The sequence below is a fragment of the Quercus suber genome, unplaced genomic scaffold, assembly GCF_002906115.3.
Source record: "Quercus suber isolate HL8 unplaced genomic scaffold, Cork oak 2.0 scaffold_113, whole genome shotgun sequence".
NCBI lineage: Eukaryota > Viridiplantae > Streptophyta > Magnoliopsida > Fagales > Fagaceae > Quercus > Quercus suber.
Genome location: NW_027069578.1, coordinates 692,314 through 710,650, shown reverse-complemented (window position 1 = coordinate 710,650; position 18,337 = coordinate 692,314). Strand labels below are relative to the sequence as shown.

General features: G+C 39.5%; 1 protein-coding gene across 1 annotated transcript; it reads left to right on the top strand.

Moving 5' to 3' along the window:
• The first annotated feature begins 7,167 nt into the window (after positions 1–7,167).
• On the top strand, positions 7,168–7,989 carry LOC136068395 (uncharacterized). The gene is made up of 2 exons (XM_065775497.1): positions 7,168–7,470; positions 7,708–7,989. Exons 1-2 carry the CDS (start codon positions 7,168–7,170, stop codon positions 7,987–7,989), a joined length of 585 nt encoding a protein of 194 aa, XP_065631569.1.
• Positions 7,990–18,337: the final 10,348 nt, after the last annotated feature.

Here is an 18,337-nt window from a genome sequence, read left to right as displayed (position 1 = left end):
CTTGATGCTATATTGTTTTGGACCTTCTTGAGGCCATGTTGATATCTGCATTAAGTAGCACATGCACTTACCAAGACTTGGTTAGACAAGAATTTTAGAACAATTCATATATAAATAATAAGTTACCAATAGCCTAGGTGGACATTTTTCTTATTTCCTTGTAATCCTAGAGTTTTACCTCTTTTGTGATCTGTCTAGTAATACATACATTTTTGTATGAAACCTTACTAGATATAAATTTTTATAGACGAATATAAAAGAGACAGAGATAAATGTGTTATCTTAAATGACAATATTATTTTGTCACATACCTCGATCTTTTTATTGCTGAGATCTTCTTAACAAGATCTTCCCTTTTTAAGATGACGAGCTCTTCCCTTTACAAGATTTTTTTTTTTTTTTAAGCCCAACATGATACTTCATGTCTAAGGCCTAGATCTCTTTTACTTCAATTTTTTGAAGGCATAAAAACTAGGCCACGTTTTTGCCCCCACTCAAATGTGAAAAGTATAATTCTCGTTTGTTGACGACAAGAGGAATGGTCTATCACGGTTGAAACTTTTTTTTTTTTGGAGGGCGTGCTTTGATGACTATGGTCATTGCCATTTCTAATAGGAATTTCCTCTTCCTTCTTCTTTAATTGTACACTTAAGTCACTTCAATAATGCTAGCTGCATGACAATGTACAAATGTGCAATTGCATGCTATACAAGACGAAGTGCATTCTATATGAATCATAGAGAAGTACAAGAATTGAAGCTATTTGACTATATGCTTCTTTAAACTGGTCTTTGTTAGGTGCTTGCACCATATATGATTTTTAAAGCAATTTAAGAAGATTTTGGTGAGTTGATGGAGATAGCGGAAATTTATTGAGACTTAAATTCATGAGCATATTGTGAACACAATCATCTAGCATTTTAAGTGTATGAAACTTAATAGAACTTCTTAGATTCATGACGATGAAACATATGCTACTAAAAATATAGTCATATTGATTGTGATAATTGTAACAATTTTATAGCAATATTTTCAACATGTTCTACATACACATTTGTAATAATCATGCAAGCTAGATATTTATTTAGTTTCAATAAAATGATCTCATGGATAAAAAAAAAAGAAAGAAATTAGTTATACCTCAATAGAAGACCTTAAATCTCAATACTATTGTGGTCTTCTTGACGAACTCTTCGTCATTGAACTCTTACTTATAGAGCTCTTCTTTGTTGGATTTATTAAACCCATAATTTACAGGAGTTAAAGTCGGCATTTGTGATGTAGATGGAATTTTCACAACTTTTAGGTATATCTCTATTTTCTTTTTAAGGGTTTCTCTTCGTCAAATTATGACATCTCCTTAGAAAATTTGGAACATCTATTTTTTGCATATCTGAAGCTAGTAATCTAGCAAACCTCTTATAGGTTTACATATTATACAAAATTTTGGGTGAATTGATATAGCTTACGTCCAAACAATATCATTTCATGTAAGAGTATAGAAACTTAGTGAGAATTAAAGTCACTCTTAATGCCATGCAATTGAATAAAATTGTCTTATTTATGTATGAAGCACATGATCTATAGACAATTCAGCCATTTCCACTTTTTTCTTGGTTTTGGCGATAGTAGAATAATAAAAGAAATGGATGGACTTAAGATCATTTGATCGGCTAGAGATAAAAAATCTAAAATAGGTCACACTAGCTAGTGCTGATATTACTAGTCAAGTCTTTTAACTTTAGCAAGAAATTATCTAGCATTTTGTGTCAATTGTGCATGTTTGTACTAATCTTGTAATTTAGCAATTTGGCTTTCCAACAATCGTTTTCATAACTATTACCCTATTCTCGTGCAACTAAATAACACTTGGCAAAGTGTTTAAACTTTTTAAAGAGTGTTGGAATTTAGTGTGTTTAATGACATTTGCCATTATGATAAACAATCATCATATTTATCATAGTAAACAGTTATGATCTTATTTTAAATTTATGGCTAGGTTTTTATTTGGCAATAATGATATTTGTCATTATGCCTAAAACTTGACTTCAAACATTGTTGCAAATACTTAGAGAGCTAAAAGGAAAAGAAAATTTTAAATCTAACCTTAAGGCCCAAGAACTGGGCACCATCGTTGCTATATTTTGTTCAAGCTATTTGAAGATGTAGATATATCCAGAGGGTTTGCCCCCGTTCTAACATGGAAGGTACATTCGCTGTTGGATGATGACCAAAAGAAGGGCCTGTCATGGTTTGTAGCTGTATTTTTCTTCCTTTGGACTTAATCTTTAGTCCCAAAGGGAAATCTTCATAAAATTTCATGTCTAATGTATTAGAACAAAATTTAGAAGCTTATAGACCAATGCCTATGAATATGTATGGATAGAGATGAGGTAATATGTTCATGATAGAAAATTATGTATAAAATTATAGAGTGATCCCAAAAATACACTGCTACTCTTTAAAATAAATGAGTAGAATGAAGAGATAATTAACTAGATAAATTATTTCATAGTGCAAAGTGATAGCAATTCAATTTTGGGGGAATAAATATGGAAAATACCATCATCTTAGGTATGATATTTTCAAGATATGAAATTCCATAATCAATTATATTGGCACCTCAAGCCAAGGTGGCTACTAGTGAATGACATATAGGCCATTTATGAGAAACTTGTGTCTCATTTTACCTTCGTCGATTATATACTTACAGGGATGGCAACCTTATGAAATGATAAGAGAAGGTTGTGATATAGCTGCATATAATTCACGAAAGAAAATCATTGCAAACAAATAAGGGAATAAATTCTTGTATATATTCCAGCCCACATGACACACATGTGCACATCGGTGGCCAAGTCCGTTTTGCAGCGATATAGTAGAAATAGCCTACCATCTCATTTGCTTTCTTTTTATGAAAAATGTTTCCTTCATTGGTTGACTATGCAATCTTTCAACAAATGTTTAACCACGTCGCATACGGTTGTCTAACTCTTGGCCCTTAACACAGAAATTATTTAAACAATAGCAACTACGGTTGGGCAATAATTAGTGTCACATAACTAACATGTAAATATGGCACTAAAAGGAGGGTGAGATATATGATATCTTTCCCCATAGTGTGGTTTGAAATAACTTTAAATTTTGCTATATATATATATATATTTTAATAAGAATTTGCTCTATTCTAAGCAAGTAATGCTATAAATGAGAGGAGTAGGGACCTGACTTGGCAAGAAAACCTGTACGACATTCTCAACAGTTGTGCCTACGCCATGACCTTTTTCTACTAGATGATTTTTCTTATGTTGAGCCTTTTGTTGATCCATTTTGTCAAGCTTTACCAGGCTCATTTTGATCCAAAAAATACTAACAAATTAATAATCTCGATTGTTCTCAAATGATGAGCTTAATATAAAGTACATGTCATTCCGTTTAATAGAATCACGTGGAAATAATTTGATACTATTTAGTATTTAGAGACAATAAGCTCTGCTTGTGTATCATATATGTGAGTAAGTACTTACTCTGGTGATGTCAGTAGTGCGAACATAAAATAAAAACATTGTACCTGTTTAGCCACTTTTATTGAATCATACATGTGGATTGTGACACTGTGAGAGTCCCACATTTTTCCCTTTGAATGCTTGAAGGTATGATTAGGTATAGATGGAACCGTTTAAATTCTCCATTCTTAACGCCAAAGCAACATATATTTTTACATGGAAAAGTTTGAATAGTAAATTTTGTTCGTTCTATTGTGGAACATTTTAAGATTCAAAATTTCATATTATTTTGAAAATGATTTATGCTTAACTATTGCAGTAATTTTGTAAGGACTGAATTTTATAATTCTCTGGCTCTTTCAACCTCAGTCCCACCTTGCATTCACTTTGAAAATTATTCTGTGTGCAAGGCCGAATATGCCATTCATGCATTTGATTCCTAAAGGTTTCTTTTAAATCTTTTCGGAATTGTTCCTTGAAAAACATAGTTTCATTAACCAACTAACGGACTAATATCTCATGCGTAACTAACTATAGAGCATTCTAACCATGTTATGCATTTTCTACTATACTTTCGCCACCAATAAATACACATATAAATTTAGGGAATGGCCTTATGTTGTGGCTTTATTACCCGTGAATATCAACCAAGATATTATCAGGGTACCATTTATTTTTCTTCATATTCCTCAATTTCAATACCCCTCTATTTGAGAAAATTTAAAATTAAAAATGTGCCACATGAAATTCTCAATTATTTAAAGGCACATGAACTCTTCTCAATATAAGGTTCTTCAATATAGAAACACCATAGTTGGTGGGGTTCATAAAAATTCATGAGATTTAAAATTTTCACATAAACACTTTTTTTTTTTTTAAATTAAAGTACAATAGTGTTTATAAATACTCACTAAGGAGTACATAGAAAAGAATGTTTTTAGAGAAATGACTTAACCCTTTTTTTATTTTTATTTTTTATAGGAATGACTTAAGTCATTCATTCTCTAAAGTGCTGAGCATATCATATATATTTTTATATATAAGTGTTAGATGGAGCCTTATCATTAAAAATTCACATTTCAATTATCACCAGACCATCTAACATATGGTGTAGAGTAAAAATAATTGTGGGGCCTAAAGAATCTGGCAACCCTGGCCCACTTTATACCAAACCCAAGGCCCATGTCGAGGAGGGAGAGACGCCCGAGGACGAAGTAAGGAAGTCCAAGTTGCCCAAGGACATTGCTGAGGACAATCCTATCCTTGGCCAATCAAGACCGTGGGAGGAGGAAGTAGTGAGCCATCAAAAGTAGCCTCCCAGAGCATCCTAGGAGAAAGAGCAAGTACAAAGTGTCAGCCATGGAAACATGGTGGAGGAACAATTCCAGGATAAACTGTCACCTCCACATTAAATGCCCACAACTAACATTCTGGCTGCATTAATGAGGAAATGACCCCTGAACAGTGTAGCCTTGGTTGTTACAACCCACAGAAAAAATGGGAAGGTGGCTGATGGGACAAGCACTCAAGTAGCGACTTGCTTGATCAACGAATGGAGGGCCAAAATCAAATGAAAGAGGATATATAATGTAAGAAATCCCACTATAAAGAGGGGAGGCAGGAAAAAGCAAAAAGACCATAGTGACTCGTATCATTTGAGAAACCTTTGTAACCAGGCATTGAAGAAATAATAAGAATTACTCGTTCCTCAGGAGAGTGCCGAGGAGCAGAATTTCATGCTTTAGCTTATATTCTTGTAATTCAACCCATTCACTACCATGCTCATTTGTTGCAATCCTCTCTAAGGCCTAGTTCTTAAACACATTCTCTATAAATTCATTGTATTGGGCCAGTTGGATTTGAGTCCACTCTTCCAGCAGTAGAACCGCTTAGATCTAGTCCCTGTAATTGGCGCTGTCTGTGGGGAGAACTTGTGTGTTAGTAAGGGCAACAATCAAGCATGGCAGGATCAGGTCCTCGCCAAGCAGGCCCCCACTAGCCTGAACCGGTTGGATCCCAACAGCTGGGTAACTTCCATAACCCTGAGCGTGATCGAAATGAATAGAATGGAAGGTTTCGAGAGGGAAGTGTACACACCACTCAAACCAGCAGAAGCTACTCTCGTGGGGGCAGCCACCTGCTCCAGAGACAAAATGACAACCGGGCCATGCAACAAGAAGAAGAAGTTAGGAGCCATGTATCCCAAAGACAGGATGATAAGCTAGCCATGCAGCGAGAGATAGACGACTTAAAGAGACAACTGCGTCATGCACAACGAAGGTGGTCTCACCCTAGTCCTGACATGCCCTCTGACGACGAAAATGACGATGACTATAGGCAAAGATCGAGAACCCCTCCGAGTGAGACCTTCTCGCATGAAGAAGAGTACTACCGGAGGCATAGACATAAAAGCCCATCTCCTAGGGGCTTGGGGAGTGATGCCATGAGCAGGGAACTAGATAAACTCTCCAAGTCACCTTTCACGCGTCACATAAAGGAATCTATACTCCCTCGGCTATTCCAGCAGCCAATCTTCACCATCTATAATGGCAAGACAGACCCGGTGGAGCACGTGAGCCAGTTCAACCAAAGGATGGTTGTCCATTCCAAGAACAAGGCGCTGATGTACAAAGTCTGTCCCTCCGGCTTGGGTCCAGTGGCGACGAGGTGGTTCAATGGCTTGAAGATGAACTCCATAGATTCATATAGACGGTTGTCCCAGGTCTTTGGATCCCACTTCGTTGCAAACAACAGAGATCCTCGGCCCTTGAGCGCACTATTGTCTTTATCCATGCATGATGGGGAGACTCTAAAGGCTTACTCGGATTGATATTGGGAGATGCACAATGAGCTGGATGGCAATTTTGGTGTTGTCTTCATCAGCACCTTCAAAAATGATCTCCCAATTAGGCACGGCTTGAGGAAGTCCCTGACCGGTAAGCTTGCCACCAGTGTGCGCCAGCTAATGGATCAGATCGATAAGTACAAACGAGTAGAAGAAGACCAGCTGCGGGGTAAAGGAAAGGAGAAAGTTATCCCCCAGGAGAGGAGGGATTTCAGGTCGAATCGATACAACAACAGCCGCCCGAGGAGAGACTTTGCAAGGCAACCCAGAGCAACTAACACACAGGCCATCGGCGCTGTGTTCCAAGAACCAATGCATCGTATATTAGAGAAAATCGGGAACGAGCCATACTTTAAATGGTCGAATAAGATGGTGAAAAAGTCCACGAGCCGCAACCATAACCTTTATTGCCAATACCATTAGGAGCACGAGCATACCACATAGAACTGCAGAAACCTCCAAAGCTACTTGGACCAGTTAGTCCGAGAAGGAAGGCTGAGGCACCTTCTGCATTATTCCAGCAAGCATCAGGGCCAGACCCATCAGGAACCCCAGAGAGATAATGCCCTAGGGCCACCTGCGAGGACAATTAATGTGATCCTGGCTACTCCGGGAAGAACAGGCACGCGCCCTTCACGGGTGCTAACTGTGGCTTAGTTGCCGGCCGAGGAGTCCCAGCCAGAACCGAAGAAGGCTAGAAGGAATTTTCACCCGATTTTAAGTTTTTCAGGGGAAGACAAGATTGTAACCATACAACCCTATGACGATGTACTGGTGATCACCCTCAAAATTAGGGACTACGGTGTAAGAAGAGTGATGGTAGATGATGGCAGTGCGGTCGTGGTCATGTACCCGGACCTTTACAAGGGGCTTGGGTTAAAACCGGAAGACCTGGCGCCCTATAGCTCTCCCTTGATGAGTTTTGACGGGAAGCTTGTTGTCCCAAATGGCATGATTAGGCTACCCATCCAGATTGGCCCAGAGACAGTGGAAGTGAACTTTATTGTAGTGGACATGTACTCTCCATATATAGCCATTGTTGGCAGACCCTGGCTCCATGCCTTGGAGGCCGTTGCCTTCTTATTGCATCAGAAGGTGAAATTCCTGTCAGGTGACCAGGTTCTCGAAATCTGTGGTTGCCAACCCACGGCAAGGCAATGTATGGTTGCTGCCATTTCCTAGCGGCTCGACCCGGAGCCCTCGGCCATTGCTGAAAAGAACTTATAGCAATCAAAAGCCCTGGTGGTGCCTACTGGTGCAGCTGCTGGAGAGGCAAAATGTGAAGATCTGGAGAAAGTGGTCATTGGTGATGACCCAGAAAAGTTCTTTTAAGTTAAAGCCCAGCTGCCTCTTCAGGAGAAGGAGGAGTTGATTGAGTTTCTCAAGAGAAATATCGACGTGTTTGCATGGGATGCCTGTGATGCCCCAGGGATCGACCCATCCTTCATCTGTCACCACCTAAATGTCAATCTATCCATAATTCCCAAGAAGCAACCACCCTGGCGCCCGTCAAGGGAGCATGCTGATGTGATTAGAGAAGAAGTGATGAAGCTTAAATGGGCGGGGGCTATCAAGGAGGTTTTTTATCCTGAATGGTTGGCCAATACTGTGGTGGTCAAGAAGAAAAGTGGAAAGTGAAGGGTTTGTGTGGACTTCACAGACCTAAATAAGGCATGTCCAAAAGATCCGTTCCCCATGCCTCGGATAGATCAGCTGATGGATGCAACTACGGGCCACCCTCAGATGAGTTTCCTAGATGCCTTTCAAGGCTATCATCAAATACCGCTGGCCTGGGGGGATCAGGAGAAGATATCATTTGTGACGCTAATCGAGAACTACACTACAAAGTAATGCCATTCGGTCTAAAGAACGTAGGGTCCACTTATCAAAGGATGACGACGAGAATGTTTGAACCGCAGTTGGGCAAGAGCATCGAAATCTATGTAGATGATATGGTGGTGAAGAGTAAAATGGTGTCTAAGCATCTGAGGGACCTCGGTTGCACCTTCGACGTCTCGAGGAAGCATAAACTACGCTTAAATGCTTTCAAATGCTCATTTGGCATGGGATTTGGCAAGTTTTTAGGCTACATTATTACTCACAGGGAAATTGAGGTTGATCCTGACCAAATCAAGGCTATTAATAACCTCAAGCCTTCGCGAAACCCCAAGGAGGTCCAAAAGCTCACTGGGATGATTGCGGCGTTGAATCGGTTCATTTCCAAGTCGGCGGATAGATGTAGACTATTTTATCTCTTGATTAACAAGTGGAAGGGATTTGAGTGGTCTGAGGACTGTATTGTGGCCTTCCAGCAACTCAAGGAGTACCTATCTCGACCACCCATCATGTCCAATCTTGAGATCGATGAGGTTCTATACACGTATATTGTCGTGGCCCCTCATGCTGTGAGCTTGGTGCTAATACGTGATGAGAATGGCATCCAAAAGCCATTCTATTATGTGAGCAAGTCACTGCACGAAGCTGAAGTCAAGTACTTACCCTTGGAGAAAGCCATACTAGCTGTGGTCCACGGTACACAAAAGCTTCCCCATTATTTCCAAGCTCACACAGTTGTCGTTTTAACCCAACTTCCCTTGAAGGCCATACTTCGTGCTGCTGATTACACTAGAAGGATCGCCAAATGGAACACGATTTTAGGAGCCTTCGACATCAAGTACATGCCTCGGACCTCCATAAAAGGCCAGGTCCTGGCTGACTTGGTGGTCGAATTCGCTGAGCCCCCTGTAGAAACAATAGCGGAGAAACAAAACGTGGAGGGAAAGCCAGTTGGGGCAATCTCTATCCTAGGATCCCCATGTTGGAAAGTGTACGTTGATGGCACGACAAATCAGAGGGGGTCTAGAGTGGGGCTAGTCCTGGTATCCCCTGAGAAGTCTGTCATAGAGAAATCCCTAAGACTCGAATTCTCGACCACTAACAATGAGGCCGAGTATAAGGCCTTGCTGCAAGGGATGGTCATGGTGCAGAAAATGAGAGGTAAAGCAGTGAAAATGTTCTCGAATTCAAGATTGGTGGTGGGCCAAGTAGAGGGAGACTTAGAAGCAAGAAATGCGAGGATGCAAGAGTACTTAAGCCAGGTCAAGCGCTTGCAGTCAAACTTTGACTCTTTCAGCTTATCACATGTCTCCAGAAGTGGAAACACCCATGCAGATTCATTAGCCACACTTCCTACCTCCTCGGCAGGAGACCTGCCGAGGATCATTCTTGTCGAGCATCTGGAAAGAGCAAATGAGGTGGCAAAGGGCACAGTTCACATCCATAAAATTGGGGTCGGTCCTAACTGGATGGACCTTATAGTGAGATTCTTCAAGGATGATATCTTGCCCGAGGAGAAGTCAGAGGCCAAGAAAGTACAAAGAAACGTTCCTCGGTTCTAGTTATCCGAGGACCACAAATTGTATAAGCGCTCCTACTCCAGACCATACTTACTGTGTATTCACCCTGAGGTATCGGAACTACTTCTCGAAGAGCTCCATGAGGGGATCTGTAGAAGTCACATAGGAGGAAGATCCCTGTCGCATCGGGTCATCACCTAGGGATACTGGTGGTCGGGGATGCAAAGGGAGGCCCTAGAGTATGTCAAGAAGTGTGACCAATGCCAAAGGTTTGCCCTAAACATTCATCAGCCAGGAGGGGTCCTTAACCCTTTGTCCAGTCCATGGCCGTTTACCCAGTGGGGCAAAATATTGTGGGCCCTTTCCCTAAAGCACCGGGGAATAAAAGATACCTGCTGGTAGGCACAGATTATTTCACTAAGTGAGTCGAAGCTGAGCCATTAGCCAACATCAGAGATGTGGATGCTAAAACATTCATCTGAAGGAACATTGTTACGCAATTTGGGGTCCCTCATACCCTCATTTCAGATAATGGACTCTAATTTGATAGCAAATCTTTCATAAGATACTGTTGCGAACTTGGGATCACAAACAGGTACTCAACACAAGCTTATCCCCAGGGAAATGGACAAGCTGAGGCTGTCAACAAGGTTATAGTCAATGGGCTTAAGAAGAAACTGGATGACGCTAAGGGAAGATGGGTGGAAGAGCTGCCACATGTCCTGTGGACTTACTAAACCACACCACGGCGGTCAACGGCAGAAACACCCTTCGCCATGACTTTTTGGGCTGAGCCTGTTATCCCACTCGAGGCGAATTTCCCAACGCTAAGGACGAGCTCCTTCACTCCAAACTGTAATGATGAACTATTGAGTAAGAATCTAGATTTAATTGATGAACGAAGAGAAAAGGCAATGATCCAGTTGGCCTACTATCACCAGAAGCTCAAGCAGGGACATGATGCAAATATGAAGTTGAGACCACTAGCACCAAGGGACTTAGTGTTGAGGAAGGTTGTGGGTGCTGCCAAAAACCCATCCTATGTGGGCCCTTTCCCTAAAGCACCGGGGAATAAAAGATATCTGCTAGTAGGTACAGATTATTTCACTAAGTGAGTCGAAGCTGAGCCGTTGGCCAACATCAGAGATGTGGATGCTAAAACATTCATCTAAAGGAACATTGTTACGCGATTAGGGGTCCCTCATACCCTCATTTCAGATAGTGGACTCTAATTTAACAGCAAATCCTTTAGAAGATACTGTTGCGAACTTGGGATCACAAACAGGTACTCAACACAGGCTTATCCCCAGGGAAATGGACAAGCCGAGGCTGTCAACATGGTCATAGTCAATGGGCTTAAGAAGAGACTGGATGACGCTAAGGGAAGATGGGTGGAAGAGTTGCCGCATGTCCTATGGACTTACTGAACCACACCACGGCGGTCAATGGCAGAAACACCCTTCGCCATGACTTTTGGGGTCGAGGCTGTTATCCCACTCGAGGCGAATTTCCCAACGCTAAGGACGAGCTCTTTCACTCCAAACAGTAATGATGAACTATTGAGGAAGAATCTAGATCTAATTGATGAACGAAGAGAAAAGGCTATGATCCAGTTGGCCTACTATCACCAGAAGCTCAAGCAGAGACATGATGCAAATGTGAAGCTGAGACCGCTAGCACCAGGGGACTTAGTGTTGAGGAAGGTTGTGGATGAGACCGAATTACTTCAATAGCAGGGATAGGTACATACTACTTAGAAGACTTGGATGAAAGGGCTGTACCTCGTCCATAGAATGTAAATAATCTGAGTAGGTATTATTATTAATAAAAGCACTTTCTCTAATTTGAATCTTAAAGTCTATTATGATTATAGGACTTGTATTTTTGCAACTGTCTAAGTACTAGACAGAACCAAGGTCTTGCATGGTACTCAGACTCAAGTCTATGGGGAAACTAGCTACTCCAAGTAGAATATAAGCGTTAGACAGAGCTAAGGTCTTGTATGACCCTTAGACTCAAGCATATGAGGAAACTAGTTACTTCAAGAAAATCTAAGTACTAGACAGAACCAAGGTCTTGCATGGTCCTCAGACTCAAATCTATGGGGAAACTAGTCACTTTAAGAAAAATCTAAGTACTAGACAGAATCAAACCCTTGCATGGTCCTCGGGTTCAAGTCTATGGGAAAACTAACTACATTTAAATATATATATATATATATATATATAAAATGGTAATATTCATACAAGGGGTGGGAGTCTGGCTTCTCGAACCACCCCTTAACAACCAAATTCATAAGGTATGTGACCCATATTACAAGTTTATAGCCTTTTATAGTCTATTCAATGAGAGCAAGTCATAATATTAAGATGGCTCAATTATTAATCAGAGTCTAAGTGAAAACTATCATTATAGACTTTGCCCCCCTTTTTGGCCGATATTTCAAAAATGGAAAGCAAGTCCACTATTGAGATTGTTTAGCTAATAATCAAAGCACAGGTCATACAAGTAACAGAACCCATCATAATAACAATAAGCACATAATGTAAAAAGAAACCTCGTATATTCCATCCGAAAGTTACATTACAACGTTCAAAAAAAAAAAAAAAGGAGAAGGGGAGAGGAAAATGTAAGGCAAAAGTCCAACTGGGGCAAGCATGGGAAGTATTTAAGTCAGCATAATTTTACTAAAATAACCCTACTTTAATTGGGAAATCAAGAAAAACAACACCACCTTAATGATGTGTGTCAGCCGGCATAGAAACAACAAATGTTGCCTGCTTTTACTTAAATACCCTTTTCAACTATTTTTACCATCTCTTTTTTATCTTCCCCCATCCTTTGGTTTCTCCATTCATCCTTATCTTTATATTTTTTCCCCTTTCCTGCACGGCTACAACATGTGTGTCAGGCGCAAATATGAAGGTACCATTTTGTTATTTATTTATTTTATTTATTATTATTATTATTATTATTATTATGCTTTAGCCTCCAAAAAAATAACTTTTTAAAAAAGAAATAGGACTCCTAAATTCAAATATTCGTGAGATGGAACATTAAAAAAAAATTATCTAGAAAAAATAAGAATACATAGATAAAATTAGTGGCACAGTAAAAAAAAATTTCAAAATAAACTTATATATTTAATCTCTTATGTTATACATGGCTCTAGTTAGATTAGGTCGAGTGGTTATACTTATATATGTTTAATCTCTTGTAAAGCTTGGAATTCCATTAACTATTTAAGCACTCTTTTTTCAATATATATTATTACAATTCACATAATATGCCTAAATATATTCCAAATTTCTAGATTTATCAAAACCAATTCTCAAAAATAAATCAAACTTAAAATTAAAATAAGGGTAACAAAATAAACTTAAAAATATGGTGGGTTGCTTTGGGTCGGACAAATTGAAAAAATTATCAATTCGAACTTGACACAACCTAAGACTTAGATTACATCCTTCCTATATTTGTTTTTAAATTGTAACTAGGAAAACGAATCTTGCATTTTTCTCTTCTTTATGTTCATTTGTTTAACAAATAAACCAAAATTAAGCCAAATTTAAGCTTAACTATTAAACAAGCTAAGCTCAAACATAATAATATATCTATGAACGAGCTCAAAAAACATGATAAAAGATTTATAGTTAATTATAATTAATAATTCCATTCGTAGTAAAATTCATTGATTTGTGAAGGAGTAAAATACCTCTATGTAAACTAAAAATGTTGTGTTGAAAATAATCCATTGGGCCTTAAACAATGTTGAAGTATTGAAAATACCTCTATGTAAACTAAAAATATCAAAAAAAAATTTCACTTTAAATTACAAAATTATTCCCTATAGTTGTTAGAAATGAGATAATTGAATTCTTTTGAGCTTAGCTATTGTGTGTCACTATAAAATAAGCATTCAAATTTACTATTTGTTTCGTTAGGATAGATGCATCAATTGATGCAATAGGAATTAAATCTTATTTATGCAAATCTTTTTTTTTTTTTAATGAATGAACTCATAATTTAGGTGATTATTTAACAAGCAAAGTCATTGCTTGTGTGTTTTTTGTTTTTTTGTTTTTTTGTTTTTTTGTTTTGTTTTTTTTTTTTGTTTTTCTAAAAAATGTATGATCTTATTAACCATGAGTCCACTGACCTCCCATAATCCTACATAGGATTCCGACTTTGACAACATTTCCTATTATGTCCATGACATTTGTGGTTTTAAATCCCCTCTCTCCTATTGTGACTCACGTGAGACCCATAAAATAGCAAGGAAAATAAACAATAAACTAGTTTATAATTGCTCCCCAAATGGGCACTTAATCTTTGTGGAGAGTCAAGCCCAAAATTCATAATGTATAGCAAACAAAGGCTAATGGTGCTTTTTGGGAAGAGAAATCAGAATAAACTAAAATACAAGAAAGTTTAGAAAATATACATAGGTCCAAAATTTCGACCCACTGATACTAAGAAGAGCAAACTAAGAGAGGAAGTGAGGAAAAGAGGGAAGTTCCTCTGTATTAGTACTTCCACCCCTAGGCTTTGGAATTGTAAATATTCTTGTTAGCTAACTGGGATTTTGTGTCAAAGTTTCAAGTCTAAGAGAAAAACGTGATCCCCCTTTTGTGGGCTAATGGTGAGTATTTATTCTAGGTTTGGAAGATGCTTGTGATCGGTTTTTTGGTTGAGAAAAAGGCTTTTAGGCCTCATTTGGTTGGATGTGAAATAGGGAGGATAGAAAAAAAAATTTAAAATAGGTGAGAGAGGTGTTTGATTAGGAGAGGGAGTGAAAGGAAATTTTGGTAGGGCCCGGGTGTTTTCTCCGCTGGCCCACCAAAATCCTATCTCTCCAATTTTAAGAGAAAACTTGGGGGGTTTTATTTCAACCCAATCAATTACACTTTTCCCTTCTTTTTGAAATGTTAAACATGGAAATCTCAGGTAATCGTTGACATTTGACTCTGTTTCAACCAACTTGATAATATTTTCTTGTTTTTTTGGTTCACATTGTTCATTATTTATTTTTTTCGTGTTTTTTTTTTTTAATTTCTTTTTCTTCTTCTTGTTTTCACCCCACCTTTTGTCTTTTTCATCTTTTTATTTTTCTATTTCTTCTATTCACTGGTCGTACACTTTGTTGTTTTGGTTTTTGTGTATGTGTGTGCGCGCGTGCGCGTGCGTGCACTTATCTCTCCTTTTGTCTTCTATCTTTTGTTTTTATCAATTTCTTCCATAGTCTCATCCAAATGGACAACCGATAGTGATGCTAAGTAAACTGCACCAATAAAAGAAAGGTGGTTAGACGATTGATAGTGGGAAAAAGTGCAAAAAAGAGAAGTAACATGGGAAGAAACATACCCTCAGGACGAAGACAACCTATGGGGCTGGTAAAAGGAGGGAAGGGGGCATTACTAACTTCTGTTGGGTCCCCAGCCCAGTTTCCAGAAATGACAAAAAATTCTTGTTTCCAGAGCCTATCAGACGAGCTACGGCCCTTTATTTAACTATACTGAGAGCCTCTGGACGAGAACTGGTAAAAACCAGCTGATTGTTTTATTTCGGAGGGCTTATAACAGTAAAGGAACTCGTCCACTGTTATAGGACGATCCCCTTCCAGTGCCTCACGCCATAACACTTGCATGGCGACTATCGTCCTCCAACCGTTGGATTAAGCTGGTTAGGACCAACACCTAGCCTATGCAGGAGACCTCTACAAAATGAATTTAGGGGGAACCTAAGGCCAGCTAAAAGATAAGACGAGTATACCCCAGACCAGAGGAAGGTGAACAACACCACTCTCCTTCCCTGGGTAGACGAGGTCCAAATTCGATAGGAATTTGGTATCTATCTACTAATGTTTTTAACTTAGGAGCGTCTAAGAGGGACACTACCTCGGGTGCACAGCTATATATGATATTTTCCTCTTCCTCCTCCTCGTCCTGAGAAAGGCTGGGTTGTGCTCTGGACGAGCTAGCCCCAGTTCCAGAGGCCATCCTGCGTTGCATTTCCTGAAATTCTTCTAGGGAAACGCCAGGGACCCCGGACGAATACTGCTCTCCGAGGAACTACTACTAAAGCTAGTGCTACCCTCACCACTCTCGTAACTTCCAGACGAGACGTCCTGATATTCGTCTACCTCTCTCTCCATGCTACTAGACGAAGACATAACTAAAATAAAGATCAAAACGAAAACCTAAAGGAAGAGAAGTACCTGAGAACTAAGACGAGTGCTAGACGAGAGTCACGGACGAGATAGCTGAAGGAAGTTTTTGAGAAAGGTGAGGGGGCAAGAAAGAGAATGTACCTATTTATAGGCCCAGGAGTAGGGTCAGCGAAGCGACACGTCCATGAGAGAACGACACGTGGTAATCGCGTGGAAAAACGTAATCGATTTAGTTCCTCCACGAGTTAAACCATGACACGTGGCTGTCCAGAAGGGATAAAATCCCAATAATATCCCTGGACGACACCCTGGACAAGGGGGCAACTGATGGGATAGCGAAAAAGTGATCATCTCCTATTCGTCCAGAGGGGTCGTCCATGACATGCAGTTTGCCAAACAACTAAGCCATCTCCTATTCGTCCAGACCTCTCTTCCCTGAGAGGTCGACCAATTGGGTAGATCCCGTAATCAAGTCAAAAAGGTCGTCCACGGGTGAGTCCATGGACGACCAAAGAACAGCATGACAAAGGGTCGTCCATAAGCATTGCACATGGACGACCACACGATACTTAGCAGGTTTTGAAGTGGTTCATCAACCGGTGCTTATCCCGTCAATTTCTCCCAAGTAGTAACTTCTAGCAGCGGTTATGACCGTTAAAGAAGTTACATCCGGATTCCACGAATCTGGGGGAAGTTATTGAACCAAATAACGCCCTAAAGTACCCTATATAAGGACCGGTCCGGATTATGTAAAGGTATGATATTCTGAGATCCTTACATTACAGTTAGATTTTCCAGGAGGGAAGGCACTAACTTCACCATCGGAGGATATTGGACCAGTCCACCCCGGTCATTCCTTTGATTCTTAGTTCCCTGCCTGAGCTTTTTAATTCCCAGCTGGTTTTTAACTTGTCTCAAAAATTCTGGGTGGACTCCTTTCGAACTAAAAATGCCGGACTTCTCAACACTTATAATTTGCCCAGACCATTTGCCATAGCAATCCAAGCAATTCAGTAGAGTTCTTACTTCTGTCATCTTGGCACTGCAAAAGAGCATCACGTCATCAGCATAAAAAAGCCTTGTGATAGGTGGAACTCCGTTCGCTAAATGCACCCCTCTAATATTACCCTTAATCTCCTCTCTACTAATTAGTCTGGCCAAGACCTCGCAACCAATGATGAAGAGATAGGGGGAAAGGGGTCCCCCTGTCTTAGACTCCTAGATGGGTTGATTTTAGCTTCATGACACCCATTAATCAATAAGGTGTAGCTAACTGTGGACAGACATTGTTGAATTAAGGTGATAAATCTGTCACAAAACCCAAATGCCTTAAGTGTAGTCAACAAGAAACTCCACTCCATTCTATCATATGCTTTTTGAAAATCAATTTTCAGACCAATGCAGCCTTTTTTCTTTTTCTTATTTCTAAAACTATGAACTATTTCCTGCGCAAGAATAATATTTCAGCAATATTTCTATCTGGAATAAAAGCTACTTGAGTAGGATCAATCATCTTTTCTAACAAAGGTCTCAGCCTAGAGGCTAAAATTTTCGAAATCACCTTATAGCAAACATTGCAGAGACTGATAGGTCTGAACTGATTGAAATTATGGGCACCTTGAACTTTAGGGATAAGTGTGATATAAGTGTGATTCAACTCACGGAGCAGCCAACCCTCTCTGAAAAAACTTTGGACAGCAGCTACAAGTTGGTCTTCTACTATCAACCAATAATGTCTATAAAATAAACCGGGCATTCCGTCTGGCCCCGGAGCTTTGAGGGGATGCATTTCAAACACTATTCTTTTGATATCCTCAGCTGAAGGCACTGTAATCAGCATATCATTCTCCTGAATAGAAATACAAGGCTCGATTAGACCATCTAAATCTGGAGGAACATTGGGACAGGAGGATAGAAACACTTCTGAAAATTTGAAAGAAAAGTACTCCCCAATATCTTTTCTATTCATCAATCGAAGACCATTCTCTTCCCTTATCTCTGTAATAAGGTTTCTTCTCCTTCGCACCAGGGTGGACAAATGAAAAAATTTTGTATTTCGATCTCCTTCTTTNCGATAGTGATGCCCCAAAGGGAGGCCAGAATCATCCAAAAGTGAAGTGTCTATATATAATTTTTAAATAAATAAGTGTATAAAAAATTGTGTTTCTTTTGTTATATTTAATAGGGATATAGTTGTAAATTTATATCAATTTCATTTTTCATAGTTTTACATCTCTCCCCTTTTTCATCCTCCCAAAAAAATATATATGAGAGAAAACAAAATTTTTCTATCCTCTTACTTTTTTATCCTCTCCCCATTTTCTATCCTCCCACTTTTTCATCCTCCCAACCAAGTGGACCCTTAAGGGTGTGGGGTTAGGAATCGTCCCACTTAACCCTTTAGCCTGCCTCACCCATATTTGAGGGAATAGTCAAGTACTCAAAAACCTTGCACGCCTAT

Excerpts from the sequence above, each read along its gene's own strand:
- LOC136068395 (XM_065775497.1), top strand. The coding sequence starts at position 7,168 with ATGGTAGATGATGGCAGTGCGGTCGTGGTCATGTACCCGGACCTTTAC. Across the intron at positions 7,471-7,707 it reads AATTCCTGTCAGGTGACCAG|GAGAAGGAGGAGTTGATTGA; the intron begins GTTCTCGAAATC and ends CTGCCTCTTCAG.